This window comes from Leptopilina heterotoma, unplaced genomic scaffold, assembly GCF_015476425.1.
Source record: "Leptopilina heterotoma isolate Lh14 unplaced genomic scaffold, ASM1547642v1 Lhet_142, whole genome shotgun sequence".
Taxonomy (NCBI): Eukaryota; Metazoa; Arthropoda; class Insecta; order Hymenoptera; family Figitidae; genus Leptopilina; species Leptopilina heterotoma.
In genome coordinates, this window is record NW_025110861.1 from 644,699 (window position 1) to 665,403 (window position 20,705).

General features: G+C 25.0%; 4 protein-coding genes across 4 annotated transcripts; 1 reads left to right on the top strand and 3 right to left on the bottom strand.

Annotated features, from left to right (window-relative positions):
• Positions 1–43: 43 nt before the first annotated feature.
• Positions 44–10,830, top strand: LOC122498149 (cytochrome c oxidase assembly protein COX16 homolog, mitochondrial). The gene is made up of 5 exons (XM_043605760.1): positions 44–179; positions 351–529; positions 1,227–1,347; positions 1,810–1,878; positions 10,709–10,830. Exons 2-4 carry the CDS (start codon positions 429–431, stop codon positions 1,873–1,875), a joined length of 288 nt encoding a protein of 95 aa, XP_043461695.1. The 5' UTR covers positions 44–179; positions 351–428; the 3' UTR covers positions 1,876–1,878; positions 10,709–10,830.
• LOC122498112 lies at positions 9,264–12,050 on the bottom strand. Its single transcript, XM_043605694.1, has 2 exons — positions 11,142–12,050; positions 9,264–10,914 (listed from the first exon to the last, which is right to left on the bottom strand). The coding sequence occupies exons 1-2, from the start codon at positions 11,520–11,522 to the stop codon at positions 10,504–10,506; spliced, it is 792 nt and encodes a 263-aa protein (XP_043461629.1). The 5' UTR covers positions 11,523–12,050; the 3' UTR covers positions 9,264–10,503.
• Positions 12,051–12,114: 64 nt separating this feature from the next.
• Positions 12,115–13,477, bottom strand: LOC122498113. Its single transcript, XM_043605696.1, has 3 exons — positions 13,436–13,477; positions 12,996–13,097; positions 12,115–12,927 (listed from the first exon to the last, which is right to left on the bottom strand). The coding sequence occupies exons 1-3, from the start codon at positions 13,475–13,477 to the stop codon at positions 12,637–12,639; spliced, it is 435 nt and encodes a 144-aa protein (XP_043461631.1). The 3' UTR covers positions 12,115–12,636.
• A 2,190-nt stretch (positions 13,478–15,667) lies between these two features.
• On the bottom strand, positions 15,668–19,045 carry LOC122498114 (odorant receptor Or2-like). The gene is made up of 7 exons (XM_043605697.1): positions 18,923–19,045; positions 18,418–18,824; positions 18,059–18,158; positions 17,517–17,618; positions 17,290–17,448; positions 17,101–17,183; positions 15,668–15,742 (listed from the first exon to the last, which is right to left on the bottom strand). The coding sequence occupies exons 1-6, from the start codon at positions 19,043–19,045 to the stop codon at positions 17,124–17,126; spliced, it is 951 nt and encodes a 316-aa protein (XP_043461632.1). The 3' UTR covers positions 15,668–15,742; positions 17,101–17,123.
• Positions 19,046–20,705: the final 1,660 nt, after the last annotated feature.

Below are 20,705 nucleotides of genomic sequence, written 5' to 3' on the forward strand. Positions count from 1 at the left end.
TGCTAAAATCCAGATAATTTGGCTGCAATTTTCCATCATCCGTATTCCGTCAATGAAGTTGAACTGAATAACTGCGAGAGGTCGCCGAACGTGATGTGCGCAAAAGAACGAAATTTAACATTTGCGCCGTTTATGTATATCTTTGAACATGTGTTTTTTTCATTGAAAAGAAAAATCAAGTAAGAATTTTTTTTTGCAAATAAAAGGATGAAAAATTCTTTTTCTTTTGAAAATTGTGTTTATTTTGATATAACATTTTAAAATATGATTGAATTAACATATTTAGAGTATAGAATAAATTTTGTGAAAATAATGTCAAACGAATAATTTGAAATTTTTCTAATTTTTAGGTTAGAATGATGTAAATATTACCAATTTTTGAATTGTTAGTGATTTTTAATTCGATTTCTATATAAGTGGATATCGAAATGTTAAAAATATTTAAAAATAAATCTGTCAAATTTGGAATACCATTTCTCGTTTTCATGCTGGGTGCACCGTTTTTAGTAAATGAATTTCAACGACTTCGGTATGTTGTGCTTATGATTTATTTTCTAAACAAATGTTCTCATTTTTGATAATTTAATGATTTGATCTAATTTTCTTTTAAAATTTTTCTATATTAAACATTACAAAATATTTTTAAAGAAACATGCAAAAGAAAAAAAAGTTATAGCAATAAGCAACTTTTATTGTTTCAATTTTTTAAAATTAATTTCAGAAATAAAAAAATTTGAAAATTCAAGTTTTCATTAAGTTAATTTAAAAATTCCAAAAAATTTGTTTCTTTGAAAAATGAGGGTTACACAAGTATTTCAAAACAATGATTAAAAAATTAAAATAAACAAAGCTAAAATATAAAAAAGGCTTCGGAGGTGAATTGATAATTTAATGAAAGAATTCTCGTTTTTTCTAATTTTAAAAATATTACAATTTTTGTAAGCCAAATATTTTTACATAGATTACATATTATCTTTAAAACGTTAAAAAATATGATGTTATTACACATTTAGAAAACGAGGCTTCGGAAAAAAATTTAAATTTTTACTCTCATTGATAATTCTATTTTAATGAATAATTTCAATAACTTTTTTTTATCTTATTTCAAACAAATATAAGTGAAAAATAAACGTTTGGTTCTAAACTTTAATTTGATATGTATTATAAACATGTTGAAATTATTTAATTACGTTAAAATATAATTATAAATTATACTTGCTTTTTAGTTACGAGTATAAACCTTTAATAGCACAAGATGTGTTGCGTGATGAAATGAAGAAGAAAGGATTGCATATGAAGAAGCCTGGGGAGGTTACTTTAGAATCAGAATATGCAAAAATCAAAGACGTAAGAAATGTTTTATCATTTCTTTGAAGAAAAATACATATTTAGACAATTTTATCTCTTCTTTATTTGCGCTTCGAATTGTATTTATTTTCTTTCTTCAACTTATTTTTAAAAAATGAAAGTGAAGAAAGGTACCTAAGAAGGCTAAGAAGTAAATCATTTGAAGGTTATGTTTCTGTTATTTTCGCCTTTAGTTAAATGTTTCTGTTTAAATAGGTATAATCCAAATCAGTTTTTATTAATTATTTTTTAGATTATGTAATGAAGACTTAAGCATCAGTAATTTATATTGAAAGTTAATCTCCTGTCTGTATTTTCATTCAAAAAATTGCAAACATAACCTCAGGTACCTTTCTTCAGAGCGCGTCACAATACACAAATTAGTTATTAATTATTTTAAAAAAATCTGTTTTAAAGTAATACATTTTTTATAAAAAACTAAAATATTTATTACTTTTTTAGAAAGATACGAGTAATTGGGAAATCAAACGCATTCCTCGTCCTTATGAAGAGCCTGAGACGAAATGAAGCGTAAGTTATTGTATTTATTTATTTCATTCTGAATATTTAAGATACTTTTAAGAAATTACATTTTCTGGAAACTGAGCTAAATATAAATTATTTACCATAATTGTTGAATGTAATTTTACAATGTTGAGAAAACAATATTATGAATTTCTCTTTATTCGTGTTTTTAATAGTGCATCTAGATTTCCAAATTTTTAAAGTTACCTATCCTCCTAGCATAGCGATTGAATAAGCACACGTGGATCACCAATAATGAGTCCTTTTCTTTTAAAAATGTATTCAATTTTCCTTATGAATAAATATTTGAGTGTTTCCTTTTAGAATTTAAAATCCAATTTTCAATTCTAGTATTGCTCTTACTGTCACAAAGTATGAAAAGGTGAATGAGAGAAACTGTAATTGAAATAATTAATTATTAACAAATGCAAAAAAATCCTCTAAGATTGAAGTTCAAAAATTCAATATGGCGGACATAAAAATATAAAAAATATAGTGTATTCTGGTGCAACTTGATATTAAGGGGTTCCCACTTTTTCACAATGTAGATCAAAATTGATTTAACATTTGCAACAACCTTTTCTTGAAGAATCTAAAATAGTATGCCCTATCTATTTAAGAAATTGATTTTCAACATAAATACACAGGATGCATATTTCATTTGTTGTAATTATTAAAAAAATTATTGTTAGAAAATTGGATGTTTCCAATAGCCCAAAGCCCAAACCAATTTTCAGTCAAATGAAAAACGTTTTAAAACATAAAATTTATTAAAACTAAAATTTTTTTCTTTTTATTTTATGAAAGATGTTAAAATTTTGAAAATAACAAGATATTTTAAACGTCGTTTAGCCAATAATAATTTATTTAGTCATTTTTCAAAAATCGTCATTTTTAATGTTTTACAAATATTTGAATAACTTCTAAAATAATGAACGCTTTTTAATGATCTTAGGCTTATTTTAAAGGGCATTTGCTACACTATAAGAATTACTTATAGGCATTAATGTGTAATTTTTTTCTTAGAAAATGCAGGCTGTCAAACTTGGAACAAAAAAATTTAAAAAATTTGAAACAATCTTATTAGCAGAAAAATAATTTTTATAAATCAAACGTATTTTTTTTATTAAATGTTATTGAAAAAGCTACACCATATGATGTTTTATATATTTTCTAGAATAGTTTTTAGTACAGAAAAAAATTTAAATTTTTTAACAAAGGGTGAAGAGTATTAAATAAGTAAAGTGTTTTTAAAAAGCCCAAAAATAATGAAGCTAAATGCCAGAAAAGAAAAGAAAAAATGTTTAATTTTAAGAAATTCGAATTTTTGAATTTTCGATAGTTTTTGATAATTTTAGATTTTTTACCAAAGGGTGGAGATAAAAAATTAGGTAAAGTATTTTTTAAAAGCACAAAAATAATGAAGCTAAATGCCATAAAAAAGAAGAAAAAATGTTGAATTTTAAGAAATTCGGTTTTTTGAATTTTCGATAATTTTTGATAATTTTACATTTTTTAACAAAGGGTGAAGATAAAAAATTAGGTAAAGTATTTTTGAAGAGCACAAAAATAATGAAGCTAAATGCCATAAAAAAGAAGAAAAAATGTTGAATCTTAAGAAATTCGGATTTTTGAATTTTCGATAATTTTTGATAATTTTATATTTTTTACCAAAGGGTGGAGATAAAAAATTGGGTAAAGTATTTTTAAAAAGCACAAAAATAATGAAGCTAAATGCCATAAAAAAGAAGAAAAAATGTTAAATTTTAAGAGATTCGGATTTTTGAATTTTCGATAATTTTTTATAATTTTAGATTTTTTACCAAAGGGTGGAGATAAAAAATTGGGTAAAGTATTTTTTAAAAGCACAAAAATAATGAAGCTAAATGCCATAAAAAAGAAGAAAAAATGTTGAATCTTAAGAATTTCGGTTTTTTGAATTTTCGATAATTTTTTATAATTTTAGATTTTTTATCAAAGGGTGGAGATAAAAAATTGGGTAAAGTATTTTTTAAAAGCACAAAAATAATGAAGCTAAATGCCATAAAAAAGAAGAAAAAATGTTAAATTTTAAGAGATTCGGATTTTTGAATTTTCGATAATTTTTTATAATTTTAGATTTTTTACCAAAGGGTGGAGATAAAAAATTGGGTAAAGTATTTTTTAAAAGCACAAAAATAATGTAGCTAAATGCCATAAAAAAGAAGAAAAAATGTTAAATTTTAAGAGATTCGGAATTTTGAATTTTCGATAATTTTTTATAATTTTAGATTTTTTACCAAAGGGTGGAGATAAAAAATTGGGTAAAGTATTTTTTAAAAGCACAAAAATAATGAAGCTAAATGCCATAAAAAAGAAGAAAAAATGTTGAATCTTAAGAATTTCGGTTTTTTGAATTTTCGATAATTTTTTATAATTTTAGATTTTTTATCAAAGGGTGGAGATAAAAAATTGGGTAAAGTATTTTTTAAAAGCACAAAAATAATGAAGCTAAATTACATAAAAGAAAGGAAAAAATATTGAATTTTAAGAAATTCAGATTTTTGAATTTTTGATAATTTTCGACAATTTTGGATTTTTTACCAAAGAGTCAAGACTATTCAATAAGTAAATTATTTTCCAAGAGCACAAAAATAATGAAGCTAAATGCCATAAAAAAGAAGAAAAAATGTTGAATTTTAAGAAATTCGGATTTTTGAATTTTCGATAATTTTTGATAATTTTATATTTTTTACCAAAGGGTGGAGATAAAAAATTGGGTAAAGTATTTTTTAAAAGCACAAAAATAATGTAGCTAAATGCCATAAAAAAGAAGAAAAAATGTTAAATTTTAAGAGATTCGGAATTTTGAATTTTCGATAATTTTTTATAATTTTAGATTTTTTACCAAAGGGTGGAGATAAAAAATTGGGTAAAGTATTTTTTAAAAGCACAAAAATAATGTAGCTAAATGCCATAAAAAAGAAGAAAAAATGTTAAATTTTAAGAGATTCGGAATTTTGAATTTTCGATAATTTTTTATAATTTTAGATTTTTTACCAAAGGGTGGAGATAAAAAATTGGGTAAAGTATTTTTTAAAAGCACAAAAATAATGAAGCTAAATGCCATAAAAAAGAAGAAAAAATGTTGAATCTTAAGAAATTCGGATTTTTGAATTTTCGATAATTTTTGATAATTTTATATTTTTTACCAAAGGGTGGAGATAAAAAATTGGGTAAAGTATTTTTTAAAAGCACAAAAATAATGAAGCTAAATGCCATAAAAAAGAAGAAAAAATGTTAAATTTTAAGAGATTCGGATTTTTGAATTTTCGATAATTTTTTATAATTTTAGATTTTTTACCAAAGGGTGGAGATAAAAAATTGGGTAAAGTATTTTTTAAAAGCACAAAAATAATGAAGCTAAATTCCATAAAAAAGAAGAAAAAATGTTGAATCTTAAGAATTTTGGTTTTTTGAATTTTCGATAATTTTTTATAATTTTAGATTTTTTATCAAAGGGTGGAGATAAAAAATTGGGTAAAGTATTTTTTAAAAGCACAAAAATAATGAAGCTAAATTACATAAAAGAAAGGAAAAAATATTGAATTTTAAGAAATTCGGATTTTTGAATTTTTGATAATTTTCGACAATTTTGGATTTTTTACCAAAGAGTCAAGACTATTCAATAATAAATTATTTTCCAAGAGCACAAAAATAATGAAGCTAAATGCCATAAAAAAGAAGAAAAAATGTTGAATTTTAAGAAATTCGGATTTTTGAATTTTCGATAATTTTTGATAATTTTATATTTTTTACCAAAGGGTGGAGATATAAAATTGGGTAAAGTATTTTTTAAAAGCACAAAAATAATGAAGCTAAATGCCATAAAAAAGAAGAAAAAATGTTAAATTTTAAGAGATTCGGATTTTTGAATTTTCGATAATTTTTGATAATTTTATATTTTTTACCAAAGGGTGGAGATAAAAAATTGGGTAAAGTATTTTTTAAAAGCACAAAAATAATGAAGCTAAATTACATAAAAGAAAGGAAAAAATATTGAATTTTAAGAAATTCAGATTTTTGAATTTTTGATAATTTTCGACAATTTTGGATTTTTTACCAAAGAGTCAAGACTATTTAATAAGTAAATTATTTTCCAAGAGCACAAAAATAATGAAGCTAAATGCCATAAAAAAGAAGAAAAAATGTTGAATTTTAAGAAATTCGGATTTTTGAATTTTCGATAATTTTTGATAATTTTATATTTTTTACCAAAGGGTGGAGATAAAAAATTGGGTAAAGTATTTTTTAAAAGCACAAAAATAATGTAGCTAAATGCCATAAAAAAGAAGAAAAAATGTTAAATTTTAAGAGATTCGGAATTTTGAATTTTCGATAATTTTTTATAATTTTAGATTTTTTACCAAAGGGTGGAGATAAAAAATTGGGTAAAGTATTTTTTAAAAGCACAAAAATAATGAAGCTAAATGCCATAAAAAAGAAGAAAAAATGTTGAATCTTAAGAAATTCGGATTTTTGAATTTTCGATAATTTTTGATAATTTTATATTTTTTACCAAAGGGTGGAGATAAAAAATTGGGTAAAGTATTTTTTAAAAGCACAAAAATAATGAAGCTAAATGCCATAAAAAAGAAGAAAAAATGTTAAATTTTAAGAGATTCGGATTTTTGAATTTTCGATAATTTTTTATAATTTTAGATTTTTTACCACAGGGTGGAGATAAAAAATTGGGTAAAGTATTTTTTAAAAGCACAAAAATAATGAAGCTAAATTCCATAAAAAAGAAGAAAAAATGTTGAATCTTAAGAATTTTGGTTTTTTGAATTTTCGATAATTTTTTATAATTTTAGATTTTTTATCAAAGGGTGGAGATAAAAAATTGGGTAAAGTATTTTTTAAAAGCACAAAAATAATGAAGCTAAATTACATAAAAGAAAGGAAAAAATATTGAATTTTAAGAAATTCGGATTTTTGAATTTTTGATAATTTTCGACAATTTTGGATTTTTTACCAAAGAGTCAAGACTATTCAATAATAAATTATTTTCCAAGAGCACAAAAATAATGAAGCTAAATGCCATAAAAAAGAAGAAAAAATGTTAAATTTTAAGAGATTCGGATTTTTGAATTTTCGATAATTTTTTATAATTTTAGATTTTTTACCAAAGGGTGGAGATAAAAAATTGGGTAAAGTATTTTTTAAAAGCACAAAAATAATGAAGCTAAATGCCATAAAAAAGAAGAAAAAATGTTAAATTTTAAGAGATTCGGATTTTTGAATTTTCGATAATTTTTGATAATTTTATATTTTTTACCAAAGGGTGGAGATAAAAAATTGGGTAAAGTATTTTTTAAAAGCACAAAAATAATGAAGCTAAATTACATAAAAGAAAGGAAAAAATATTGAATTTTAAGAAATTCAGATTTTTGAATTTTTGATAATTTTCGACAATTTTGGATTTTTTACCAAAGAGTCAAGACTATTTAATAAGTAAATTATTTTCCAAGAGCACAAAAATAATGAAGCTAAATGCCATAAAAAAGAAGAAAAAATGTTGAATTTTAAGAAATTCGGATTTTTGAATTTTCGATAATTTTTGATAATTTTATATTTTTTACCAAAGGGTGGAGATAAAAAATTGGGTAAAGTATTTTTTAAAAGCACAAAAATAATGTAGCTAAATGCCATAAAAAAGAAGAAAAAATGTTAAATTTTAAGAGATTCGGAATTTTGAATTTTCGATAATTTTTTATAATTTTAGATTTTTTACCAAAGGGTGGAGATAAAAAATTGGGTAAAGTATTTTTTAAAAGCACAAAAATAATGAAGCTAAATGCCATAAAAAAGAAGAAAAAATGTTGAATCTTAAGAAATTCGGATTTTTGAATTTTCGATAATTTTTGATAATTTTATATTTTTTACCAAAGGGTGGAGATAAAAAATTGGGTAAAGTATTTTTTAAAAGCACAAAAATAATGAAGCTAAATGCCATAAAAAAGAAGAAAAAATGTTAAATTTTAAGAGATTCGGATTTTTGAATTTTCGATAATTTTTTATAATTTTAGATTTTTTACCACAGGGTGGAGATAAAAAATTGGGTAAAGTATTTTTTAAAAGCACAAAAATAATGAAGCTAAATTCCATAAAAAAGAAGAAAAAATGTTGAATCTTAAGAATTTTGGTTTTTTGAATTTTCGATAATTTTTTATAATTTTAGATTTTTTATCAAAGGGTGGAGATAAAAAATTGGGTAAAGTATTTTTTAAAAGCACAAAAATAATGAAGCTAAATTACATAAAAGAAAGGAAAAAATATTGAATTTTAAGAAATTCGGATTTTTGAATTTTTGATAATTTTCGACAATTTTGGATTTTTTACCAAAGAGTCAAGACTATTCAATAATAAATTATTTTCCAAGAGCACAAAAATAATGAAGCTAAATGCCATAAAAAAGAAGAAAAAATGTTAAATTTTAAGAGATTCGGATTTTTGAATTTTCGATAATTTTTTATAATTTTAGATTTTTTACCAAAGGGTGGAGATAAAAAATTGGGTAAAGTATTTTTTAAAAGCACAAAAATAATGAAGCTAAATGCCATAAAAAAGAAGAAAAAATGTTAAATTTTAAGAGATTCGGATTTTTGAATTTTCGATAATTTTTGATAATTTTATATTTTTTACCAAAGGGTGGAGATAAAAAATTGGGTAAAGTATTTTTTAAAAGCACAAAAATAATGAAGCTAAATTACATAAAAGAAAGGAAAAAATATTGAATTTTAAGAAATTCAGATTTTTGAATTTTTGATAATTTTCGACAATTTTGGATTTTTTACCAAAGAGTCAAGACTATTTAATAAGTAAATTATTTTCCAAGAGCACAAAAATAATGAAGCTAAATGCCATAAAAAAGAAGAAAAAATGTTGAATTTTAAGAAATTCGGTTTTTTGAATTTTCGATAAATTTTTATAATTTTAGATTTTTTACTAAAGGGTGGAGACTATTAGATAAGTAAAGTGTTTTTGAAGATGCCAAAAATAATGAAGCTAAATGCCATAAAACAGAAGAAGAAATGTTGAATTTTAATGGAATTCGGTTTTTTGAATTTTTTATAATTTTGGATTTTTAACCATTTGGGTGGAGACTATTATTAATAGTCTGACGGTCAGGGAATGTCAGAGAATTTCATCAAAATTCGGGAAAATTTCTAAAAATTTATAAAAAAATTAAAATTTTTGTTAATAAAAAATTGTTTTAATTTAACAAAACTTAGAAGATTTTTATTATCGTTTGTTTCTATCATGAGATATTAATTTATTGTTAAATGTCAGTTACCATATTTTTGTCTCAAGAAAGCAGAAATAAAATTAGTAAAAAGTCAGGGAAAAATCAAGACATTATTTTCTCAATCCTTATTAGACACCCAGTAGTAACAAAGTTAGTAAATTCGTAACTAATTTAGTAAATTAGTTTGTAAGTTAGTTAGTTAATTAGTTAGTAACTAAGTTAGTAAGTTAGCTAGAACCTAGTTTCGTGTTAGTAACTGTGTTTTCAATAAAATAACCAAAACCTAAAGTATTTATTATCTATTATTATGTACAATAATATTGTACTTAATATTAGTTGTGTTTGAGTATATGTTTGTGTATATTATGCACATACTGTGCCCTTTACTCTCTTCACCCCTCATTTCTTCACTGAACAAACGGCCAGTGGAGAAATATAGTACATTTCTTCACTAGTGCCTAGTGAACAATGATTCCATTTCCCCGAAGGTGTTGGACAAAATAATTTTTCCATTTGTGAAACTAAATTTTAATAAAAAATACACAAAACTTTCGCGAAAGTATCCTAATTATGGTCATCTTATTTATTAAGAAAGATAATTAAGGTTCAAAGATAACACATTTACTCACTGCTGCATAATATTTCAAGGAAAATTGAGGCATAATACCGGAAACGCATATATATGAAGGCTTTTGGCATCTTTGAATAATAATGCATATTGTCGATGCCTTTTCACTTGACTTTCCGGTCCAAGGTAAAGAAAACCTTAAATCTTCACTCTGTAATAAAGATAAATGTATAAATATTTAAGTGTTAAAATCTAAAAGAATAGAATTTTCTTTCTCACCCTTGATGCTATTGTATCGGCACATTGAGCAGTATAGAAAACTCTGTAAATAACAATTACCACTACTCCGAAAAATTGACAAATTAGTGGAAGATTGACTGTCTCTTTTATCTAAAAAAACGAATTTCAATGAAAAATCTTAAGATCATAAAAAGAATCTAAAACAGTTATTTGACACTAAATGGGTTAATAGATTTTAGTGGATTGCATATTATGTTAAACTAACGTGAACGAGTTGAAGTTGTCCAAGAATGATGTAAAATAATGTGGCTATAATCGTCTTAAAAATCATAAATCTTGTTAACCTATTAATCTCATCAACGTATCTAAAATATGAAAAATATTGTTAATGTGTAAAGTAACTACACTCTTAATAATGTTTAGCAAAACGTATAGCAAAATGAAGAAGAAAGATTGAAGAATTAATTCTTGCCCTCTCAGCTTCTAAAGTATAGATTATTAATGTTTCCTTCAATTTTTATAATATTTATTAAACTTACGCTAAAATCTCTTGGTGTTGTTTAATGCAATCATTTAATTGCAATTTGTCGTGAACTTTTTCGAATTTTTCAGCAAGAATTTTCAATTTTACCGATGCAACGTTCATTGTCATAAAGAGTAGACCATCAGCGACATTTAATGCACCAGTTTCAAAAATATATATCATCTGTTGAAATATTACCAATTTCTTTTTGTTATAGGGGTCAATGGAAAAGGGATGCCAAACTTCCTTTGGAAGAATGAGGGTTATGTCAAATATGTGTAAGTAAATGTACAGTAGAAACATTAAACAATAAATTATACAATGTATGATATTTGTCAAGATTGAAGATTCCATTTCTTTCAATAAAATTGCTTCCTTACTTTCAGCATCCTTTACTACATCTTCAAGAACAGCAATTAAAATCTTAAAAATATATTTTAATTAATTTAAAAAGAATTCATAAAGTACTTAACCCACCTACGGTTTGTTCCAACATAACTCGGGGTTAATTTTCTGTACCAAAACAGTTAAACCCTATAGTATACTTGGAATAAATAATTATTTTATATCAATTCCATATTTGTCGGTGCAGTTAATTAAACTGCAGGAGGGTTAAGTAAACATTTTTCATATATGAGTTTTAAAACTTATTGAACCTTGAATTGAGATCGATGAATTTTAAAAAGAATTGATGTATACATTTTTTCTGTAATCACCATAAGTTCTAGAATAATGCAAATTGTTGTCGAGACTGTCGAAACATATTTATAATAACGACAAAGTCCGATTAAAACACCGAAGAATAGAAGAATATCATTCATTAGAAATATCCACCATAGAGATTCATAAAATATTCGATAAACTAGTTTCGCCTTCTTGTCAATTGGCCACAGCAGTAATACAATTCCAAAAATTTTTAACATTCGATAAGATAATAAATATTTGGTTTCATTTGATTGATTTGATTGATTTGATTTTGAGGATTTTGAATCACAATTTTGTTTTTGTTGTACGATACCATCTTCAACCATATTTAATTTTTGGAATCAATAATATTTTTCAGTGTAAAAATGAAAGGAAATTAAAAAAGTGTGAAGTGTAAAGAAAGAATTGTCGTTCACTTGGAAATAGTAAATTTGTTGTTATTTTCAAAAACTACATTTCTCATTAGCGGAGAGAAATGTAAAAACAACTCAAGAAGGTATGTACGACTTTCTTGATAAACTTTTAAGAAAAAAATTTTGATGAACGTTTCGAAACTGAAGAAATAAAACTTAGTAGTTAGCTGACTAGTAATAAATAATAATTAACAGCGACATCAATTAAATTTAACTCAGTTTGCAAGAGTAATTAAATATAGCTTATAAGATGTATGCCGAAATTGTTTCTAATGAATGTTTGAAATTATATTATTGAACATATTTCGCATCATTGTAGTTATTAAAAGTTCGTATTTATTGAATTTATATTCGTATTTATTCAAGGGAATAAAAAAAAATACTTTTTGGTAAAACATTTCAGAAAAATCTTTTTTTTTAAATATTTCTGGTATGATAAAATTACAACCCCGATACACTTTTTAAGAAAAATATATGCAAAAAATGTTATAGTAGTTTATTTCTCTTTATCTTAATTGTTCCCGGAGGAGTAATAATAAGAAAAAATATTAATAACCTTTCAGTTTGTATACGAGGATAATTTGAAGAAAATAGTATAATCAAAAATACATTAGAGTGTGAATTTTTTTTATTAACAATAACATTATAGCTGGACTCGTGCTTTAAATATTCGCTTGGAATTATATTCAGTACGAAATAAATTTTGATACTACATACATAATAGTTGACATAAGAAATTTTTGGTTGATTTTATGAAAAATGATACCGTGAGTATAAAAAACAAGCAATTTAAGTTTTACTGGAATTTAAAAAATTAAAATAAGTCGCCAGCGTGAATAGTTGAATTTATAATGAAGACAATCTGAGGTATCTGAATGGCGAATCATTTCATAGTTGACAATTCTCTTACAGTTAGATTTAGCACAAAAAATTAATTTTATGACATAACAGCTCTCGCTCTAAAAAAATAGTTTGTTGATGTTGCTAGAAACTGAAACAAACAAAAAACTTGTAAAGAAAACCAACATTACATAATAATTAGAAATCGAATATTAATTAGAGGAAGTTTAATTAATTGAGGTCCTGGATCTAATAACTCACCCGACGCTCGGAGACACTCGCTAATACAAGGGCTAGTTATTAGATCAGGAACTTCTATTTTAATTGTACTTACAAACGAATAATATTCCAAACAGAATGAGTTAGATATCACTAATGGTTTTTGACTTCGAATGATCACAATCGACAAATAGCTCCGTATTTTAGAAGATTTATTAATCCATGAAGATTCATATATAGAGTCAGCAATTTTTTCACTCTGTAACGATTAACTTACCATTAGGTTATAATTTGTAATTTTATTAAAAAAAGGTTTTATAAACTTACCTGATTCTTTAAATCGTCAGCAGTCCATGAAGTAAGGAAGAGTCTTAAACATGCAGCAATTAGCATCAAAGTAGATTTTAATAGAACTATCAGAGATGCATGCTACTTTATCAATATATATATATGTACAATTATTATACAATCCCATTAAAAAAGTATATTGTATCGCAGATGTTGCGGATCCTAAAATACTTTAGATAATAATAATCTGCGGGACTTGTTGAAAAACAGTCCAAACTCTACTAACTATATTAATTCATATTTATAATATTTCAACTGTCTTGTTATTTTAGTTGTCAAGTCAGTTAGTCTAAAAACTCTGTATCAGTCGGACGTGTCCCGGTTCAAATAAATAATATTTAATTTAATTTTTTTTTAAGGAGTTGCATTTTATTTCGTCAACAGGACTGTATAAAATAAAAACAATAATATTTACTCACACTCAGTAACTCAAAAGCCGAAAATACTATAGTGACCGTCATAGTAAAAGTACCATGCGAATAAGTTTAGAAGCCTCATTGAAAAACCTGAAAATATATTTATAAAAAGACAAGAATGTTTATGACATTACTATTTTTAAAGAATAGATTGATATTATTATATTCGTACATTTACATACCCTATTAACGCCAGTTAAAAGAAACGACGTGCCAAAAAATATGTGAAAATTGAAATATTTCATTCATACATAAGTTTTTTTCTCGTGAGATCAGAAATTGGTGGCCATGTCACGAGCTTAATCTTCCGTAAATATAATTAAGATTTGAAATAAAATATCAGCTTTTTTTCTAAATATCATTTGAACTTATCTAACAATCACTTGAAATTTCGACGATATTTATTTATCTTTAAAAACTTTCTCTCTGTCATTCTTATAATCTTCAATTTTGAAATCTAAGAAGACTTAAGCTTAACACATTGAGAATAATGACCTTTTGATAGATGTTTGTATTATTCTAGAGAATAGAAATGATAGTAATTTCGATTTTTAAGGATTATGATAATTTAGACTTTAATACTTAATGAATTCTCAGATATCGGCTCCTTGTGAGTAGAATCGTATATGTAATTAAATTTATTAAAGGCGGAAGTTAACATCCCTCTTTTATTCTCATTAATAATAATAGTTTTCATTACCGTTCAAGTATGTTCGTTCTCATGTACTATGAAAATTCTATAGTTTTTAATTTTAGTATCGTACATTCGCCCATACAATTAATTTACTTCATATAAGAAAGAGAAAAGATATATTATAATAAAAAATAATGTATAACGAAATAATTAATAATGTCAGCTAATGTCTAACGGTTAGTTAATATAATATTGATTTTAAGAAAGTAACATTTTTTTATTTCGATTTATTTTTATTCAGGGTGGCCGCAAGTCAGGAAAAACTGAAAATCAGGGATAAGTCAGGGAATTTTTTAAAATTCTTTAAAAGTCAAGGAATTTTGATAGAAAAAAACCACAAATTAAAAAACTTTGATACTTACATACTTAAATGTCAATTCAGTTTCAGTCACATTTTTTATAAGTTTAGACCTCCTTACGGACATTTCAATGTAGAATATTAAATAATTATCTTATTACCAACATTTTACCAATCATTTTAAAGAAAAATAAAAATTTAGAATATTTTATAAGAATTTTAAGAATCAATTTGTAAGAATATAAATTTTGTATATTACTCTTACTTAAACGAAAACTATTATGAAACTTTGATATATCATAATCAGTTTTTCGAGCCATCGGACATAATATAAAATTTTGAAAAATTGTTACATTATTTAATTACTTTTTGGAAAAAAAAATTGGTAGTGGAATAAATGGATTGGAAAAAATGTAGTGGAGAAATTGATTAAGAGTCATTCCATTATATTTCGACTAATTGCCGACTAATTTTTAAAAATTATAATATTTTGTAGGAGTTTAATTTAAGGTCTCATAATCACAAAATGAAAAGATTTTTTATAAAATTCTTTTTATTTATTGAACAATATGAATTTAAAGTGTTCGAGGTACTGTAACCTGTCTGTTTTTTGGACATTAGAAAATATAAAAAAAAAATACAATTTACTCAAAAATTATTAAAAACGTTATTGGAATTTGTCAAAGGATGATTAGATTTAAATTATAAATTAATAAAAAGTATTAAATAGTATGAAATAATACAAAAAATATGATTTTAAAGTTTACCTACAAAATAACCTAACTTCGCGATTTTTAAACATTAATAATGAGAAAGTGGAATCGTTATATTTAATAAATACTTACAAAGTTTACAGATCTTGGGATGGTCTTTCACAGTCTTTCAGATTTTCTTGGCTCTTTTTTTCTTTTTTCTTCGTAAATAAATAAAAACTGGAAAGTAAAATACGCATTTTGGTAAATTCCGCTATTTTTGAATGCTTATAACTTCTTCCCAGAAAAACGAATAAAAATCTCATTCTCTCAGATTATTTAAATTATTACTCAATACACGCACTCTAAAAGTTTCGCGTTGGTCCCGAAGCTATTTTTCGAGGTTAAGCAAAATGAAATTTTAATATTTTTGAGGCTATATTGACAAAGTTTCTAATCGACTTGAAGTTGATTCGCAAGTTATAATTATTTCACTATTGTCAATTCTGACAATTTTGTCTAACATTTTTAATTGTAAACACCTAGTGCATAATTTATATTTGTTTAAGTTCCGGATGCAAGAAGACTGAAATAATGTTTATTTCGTAGAAATTCATTATTTATATCTGTAAATATTTAAAAATAGTCAAGTAGTTTTCAAATTAGTTTTTTGAAATGCAGTGTTGCGTAGGAAAATATTTTCATGAACCCTGCGAAAGCGAAACAGAACCTCAATCAATAAAAAAAAAGTTTTGCGAAGAAGATGAAAATATATTAAAATTAAGAGTAAATGAGAAAATTTCTACAATTTGTAAACGACATGAAACAAAATACCTTTATAATTATTCACAATATTTCGGCAAAAAGTGTTGCGATCCATTTGGAACTCATTCTTCCGTAGTTACAAAATGTTTGCGTAAAATAACATTAAACCTTGCACAAGATGTGAAATTTTTAAAATTGATACCAGGTAAGAAAAAAAAATCAAATTTATTTAAAAAATTTTTAACATATTAGTTATTTAATAGGTACAAGTTTATGCGCAAGATGCAGGGATAAAATTTCATCGAAGAATAAAGAATTAAAAAACGACCTTGAAAATCGAAAAGATCCATTATTCGAACCTATTAATAACATCTACAGTGAAGAAGCATTATTGCCATTGGGAATAAGTCCTGCGAAAATAAAAAAACTCAATTACGACCAAAGAGAAAAAGCAATAGGAAAATCAATTTCTAAATCAGCAAACACTATTAGAAATGAATTGAATAAGTCTTTTAATTTGCAACTCTCAAATCCAACTTCAGAAGTTTTGTTATGGGCTGAAGGCTATAAGTCTCTAGTAGAAGATCTTAAAATTAAATTTAAAAAGTGTGAGAAAATGGGAGAAAAAATAAAAATTTTCACCTTGGTTCCTACATTTTGGACAGTAGAGAATGTATGTCACGAATTTAATGCAACTAAATACGAAGTGAAAATGGCTAGAGAATTGTTAAAAAAAGAAGGACTGTTACCAGAATTAACGCGTATAAATAACGAGACGGAATAACTGAAGATATCAAAGCAAAAGTAGTGGATTTCTATGAAAACGATGAGAATACTTGAATATTACTTCTAATAAAGGTTTGGAACTATAATTGAATGTATTTTGTATCATTGTAATTATTAAAAGTTCGTGTTTAGTGAATTTTTATAGTTTATTTATTTAAGGAGATTTTCTGGTTGAAAAATATAATACGAAAATCGATCTTTTATTGAAAAATATTTCTTATTATCATTAAATTACTGTCTTAAAAAAGTTTTTAAGAAATATGGAAAAATATTAGCTTTTGTTATACCAAATTACCTTTGGTGTCTCATAGTCATGAATTAAATTTTATTTTCCTACCTTTAAGTATTTAATATTTTTATATATAAAAAGATATATAATATTTTCGATATACAGGAACATATATATAGAAATATTATTTAAATATTTTCTTACAATTATACAGTCAGTACCAAAAATTAATTCTCTGACATAACAGCTCTCGCCCTGAAAAAATAATTTGCTGATGTTGCAAGAAACTGAAACAAATGAAAATTATCTTGTAAATGAAACCAAGATCACCGAATAATTAGAAATAGATTATTAATTAGAAGCAGTTTAATTAATTATATTGATTGGACTTACAAACGAATAATATTCCAAAGAAAATGAATCGATAATTCCTACAGCAGATATCACTAATGGTTTTTGACTTCGAATGATCACAATCGACAAATAGCTCCGTATTTTAGAAGATTTATTAATCCACGAAGATTCATATATAGAGTCAGCAATTTTTTCACTCTGTAACGATTAACTTATCATTAATTTATAATTTGTAATTTTATTAAAAAAAGATTCTATTGACTAACTTGAATCTTTAAATCGTCGGCTGTCCAAGAAGTTAGGAAGAGTCTTAAACTTGCACCGAGGAGCATCAAAATGGATTTAAATATAACCGTTAGAGATGCGTGCTACTTTGTTAATATATGTACATTTATTAAACAAACTTATTAAAAAGTGTATTGTGCCACAGATTGAAGTACCTCTAACCTAGGTATCCCTACTGAGACATTGGATGTCTTTAGGACATCCTTCGATCGTCTATGTCCGTTCTAATGTCATCCAAAAGACATCTTATGTTCTAAGAATGTCTTTAGGACATAAAATATCTTTATGGCATTTGAACGGACATAGACATCCTATACACTTCAAATGTCCCTATGCTAAATGGAAATATATTTTGAGATTAAGGAAATCTTAATATGATGGAGTAAATCTGATTTTAAATTCGTGTTACACATCTCGAAAAACAGGGTTAGGAGTACAATAGTCTGCGGAACAGGATAGTATTTTTAAATATTACTTATTTAATTAGAAAATAGTTTTAAATATAAAAATATGTTTTACTCACACCTAGTAACTCGAAAGCCGAAAACACTATAGTGATCGTCATAGTAAAAGTACTTTTAATGATTAATAAGCGAATGAGTTCAGAAGCTTCATCAAAGAACCTGTTAAAATAATAACGCACTAGATGTACTAATATCTAAAGAATATATTTAGGTATATTATTTTATAATATTAAATATTCAATTAATTGGCTTTAAGGATCCGTGCAAAAAGAAGTCAAAGAATTTTGAAACGTCTGAAATAAGAAAATTCTTTGACTTCTTTTTTCACGGATCCTAAAGCCAATTAATTGAATATTGAATATTATATATTAAGGATCAATTAAAATATCAAAATATATTATTTTATATATGCACATACCCTATTAATTCTTGATGCTTCATAATACAATTTCTGTAGTCAAGATCAGTGGAAGTGGTTCTAAATTCTTGTTGTAATAACTCTAAACGTACTGATGTGTACCAAAAAATCATTGCTACTGTGAAATCTACACAAACACACAGAGCTGTTTGTGTTATAGCAAGCACTTGTGCTACATAAAGAAATATCCGCATTAATAAAGCTTCTACAGAAAAAGGATACCAAGCATCGGCCGGCAGTAACGTAGTTGTCACAATTGGACAACAACAAAATGCAACACCAGTTATAAGAAAAGACGTGCTAAGAAATATATGAAAATTAAAATATCTCTCCGTATATTTTTCAATTAGTCTGTTTTCTTTAATGTTTGCTTCTTTCTGAAACTTATCAATTGTGCGAAGAATTTTCTAGAAATAAGAACTGTATGAGTAAGAATAACTATAATCATCTTGAGAATGATTTTTAATGCAGAAAAAATTTGAATGTTTTATTTAACAACAATTACTTGTAAACGCTTCCTTTGGACTTTGCAAATTATCATGTTGAAAAAAACTTCAATAAGTGCTGTAAATTCAGAAGCAGCTTGTGCCAAGAGATCGATATTGTTTCTATAATGAACAACACCCATAATTAATGGTATCAGAAGACTAATTACAATTATCAATGTGAACCACCAACAGAATTCATAGACAAGTTTTTTTCTTGTTAGGTCAGAAGCTGGTGGCCATGTCGAGCTTAATCTTCCGTAAATATTTAAGATTTGAAATAAAGTATCAGATTTTTTTCTAAACATCATTTTAAAATTAATCTATTCTCTCACTTGAAATTTTTCACTACATTTACTTTATTTTTAATGTTTCTCTCTATCATTTTTTATAATCTTAAATTTTCCATTGTAGGGAGGTTTGACTTAGTTAACACATTGAGAAAAATGACCTTTTGATAGAGGTTAGTATTTAGTATTATTCTAGAGAATGGAAATAAGAGTAATTTCGATTTTGAAGGATTAGAGTTCATGATAATTAGATTTCAATACTTAATAAGTTCTCAGAAATCGGCTCTCTTCTCATAAGTGGAATAGTGTAATTAAAATTAGAATTATCAAAAGCGGAAATAAGATCCCTCTTTAGTCTCATTAATAATAAGTTTTCATTGGCGTTCAAGCATGTTCGTTCTCATATACTTTATGAAAATTCTATAGTTTTTAATTTTAGTAGCGTATATTCGCCCTTATAGAATTAATTTACTTCAATAGAGCCAGAGAATTTATTCTAATAAAAAATAATAATATAACAAAATAATAATAATATTAGTTTATCTTGTTCATTTAAGGAAAGTACAATTTTTTTATTTCGAAGTTAACAAATTTCTGAAAATGCTTTATTTTATTATGCTTTTTAAGATTATCTTATTACCAAAATTTCGGAAGTTTATCCTAATTATTATTATTATGTAAAAGATAAATTTTATTTAATGTGTTTTGATTCACAGTATCAAAATCAGTAAAGGAGAATATTTAAAGGAGACTTACATGTGAAATGAGTAAATTTATCAAGTTTCAATTACAATTTTTTTTTTAAATTTTTGTCGATTTTAAACATTAATAACTTCTTTGGCGATAAATGAAAAAATTCACTTACTGTTTGAATGTTTTAGTTCTGCCTTTGCACCCTGTAACAATTTGTGAATAATAAATTGTTACACAAAACATCAACATTTCATAATTATACAGATTGTAAGTTATAAATTGAGTGAAGATTAAAATCGGAGCAATTTTCGACTTCACCCACAAATCTTCTTATTTTCACCTATTTTAATATATTAACGAAAGTTGTGTTTTTTAGATCTTAAGTGCAAAACGCATTTCTACATGTATATCAACAGTAGTTGTAAGATTAGGAAGAAAATATCTTCAAATTCTTATTGTGTCAATTTTTATGAACTGGATAGTGGATACCCGTCTGGCGTCTTGTGCGTTATTATACAAAATTAGAAAATTTCAGCGACATTTAAACTATTGTGGTTTTCATTGATTACTTTGAACTTGTCACTTTGACTAAACGGTTTACTGTGTCCATTACAGGGTCTTTTTCCATAAGCAATAGCACTGGGACATCATTTTATAAAAATACCTACATAAAATCCTTGCAGTGGCCTCATGTTACTAATGACATATTTTGAAGATATTGTCCATATAGAGAAAATTTATCTATATACTAACACTGTCTTTTAAATACTATTTTTGAATTGTATTTAGAACAAATTGTTCTTTTGGATACATAATTATT

Coding starts and splice junctions, on each gene's coding strand:
- LOC122498149 (XM_043605760.1), top strand. CDS start 429: ATGTTAAAAATATTTAAAAATAAATCTGTCAAATTTGGAATACCATTT. Junction 530..1,226: donor AATGAATTTCAACGACTTCG/GTATGTTGTGCT, acceptor CTTGCTTTTTAG/TTACGAGTATAAACCTTTAA. Junction 1,348..1,809: donor AATATGCAAAAATCAAAGAC/GTAAGAAATGTT, acceptor TTACTTTTTTAG/AAAGATACGAGTAATTGGGA.
- LOC122498112 (XM_043605694.1), bottom strand. CDS start 11,522: ATGGTTGAAGATGGTATCGTACAACAAAAACAAAATTGTGATTCAAAA. Junction 10,915..11,141: donor GATCTCAATTCAAGGTTCAA/TAAGTTTTAAAA, acceptor TATATTTTTAAG/ATTTTAATTGCTGTTCTTGA.
- LOC122498113 (XM_043605696.1), bottom strand. CDS start 13,477: ATGACGGTCACTATAGTATTTTCGGCTTTTGAGTTACTGAGT. Junction 13,098..13,435: donor CGGCTTTTGAGTTACTGAGT/GTGAGTAAATAT, acceptor TTGATAAAGTAG/CATGCATCTCTGATAGTTCT. Junction 12,928..12,995: donor CTGACGATTTAAAGAATCAG/GTAAGTTTATAA, acceptor TAATCGTTACAG/AGTGAAAAAATTGCTGACTC.
- LOC122498114 (XM_043605697.1), bottom strand. CDS start 19,045: ATGGGTGTTGTTCATTATAGAAACAATATCGATCTCTTGGCACAAGCT. Junction 18,159..18,417: donor AAGCATCAAGAATTAATAGG/GTATGTGCATAT, acceptor TTATTTTAACAG/GTTCTTTGATGAAGCTTCTG. Junction 17,184..17,289: donor CTTTGGAATATTATTCGTTT/GTAAGTCCAATC, acceptor CATTTGTTTCAG/TTTCTTGCAACATCAGCAAA.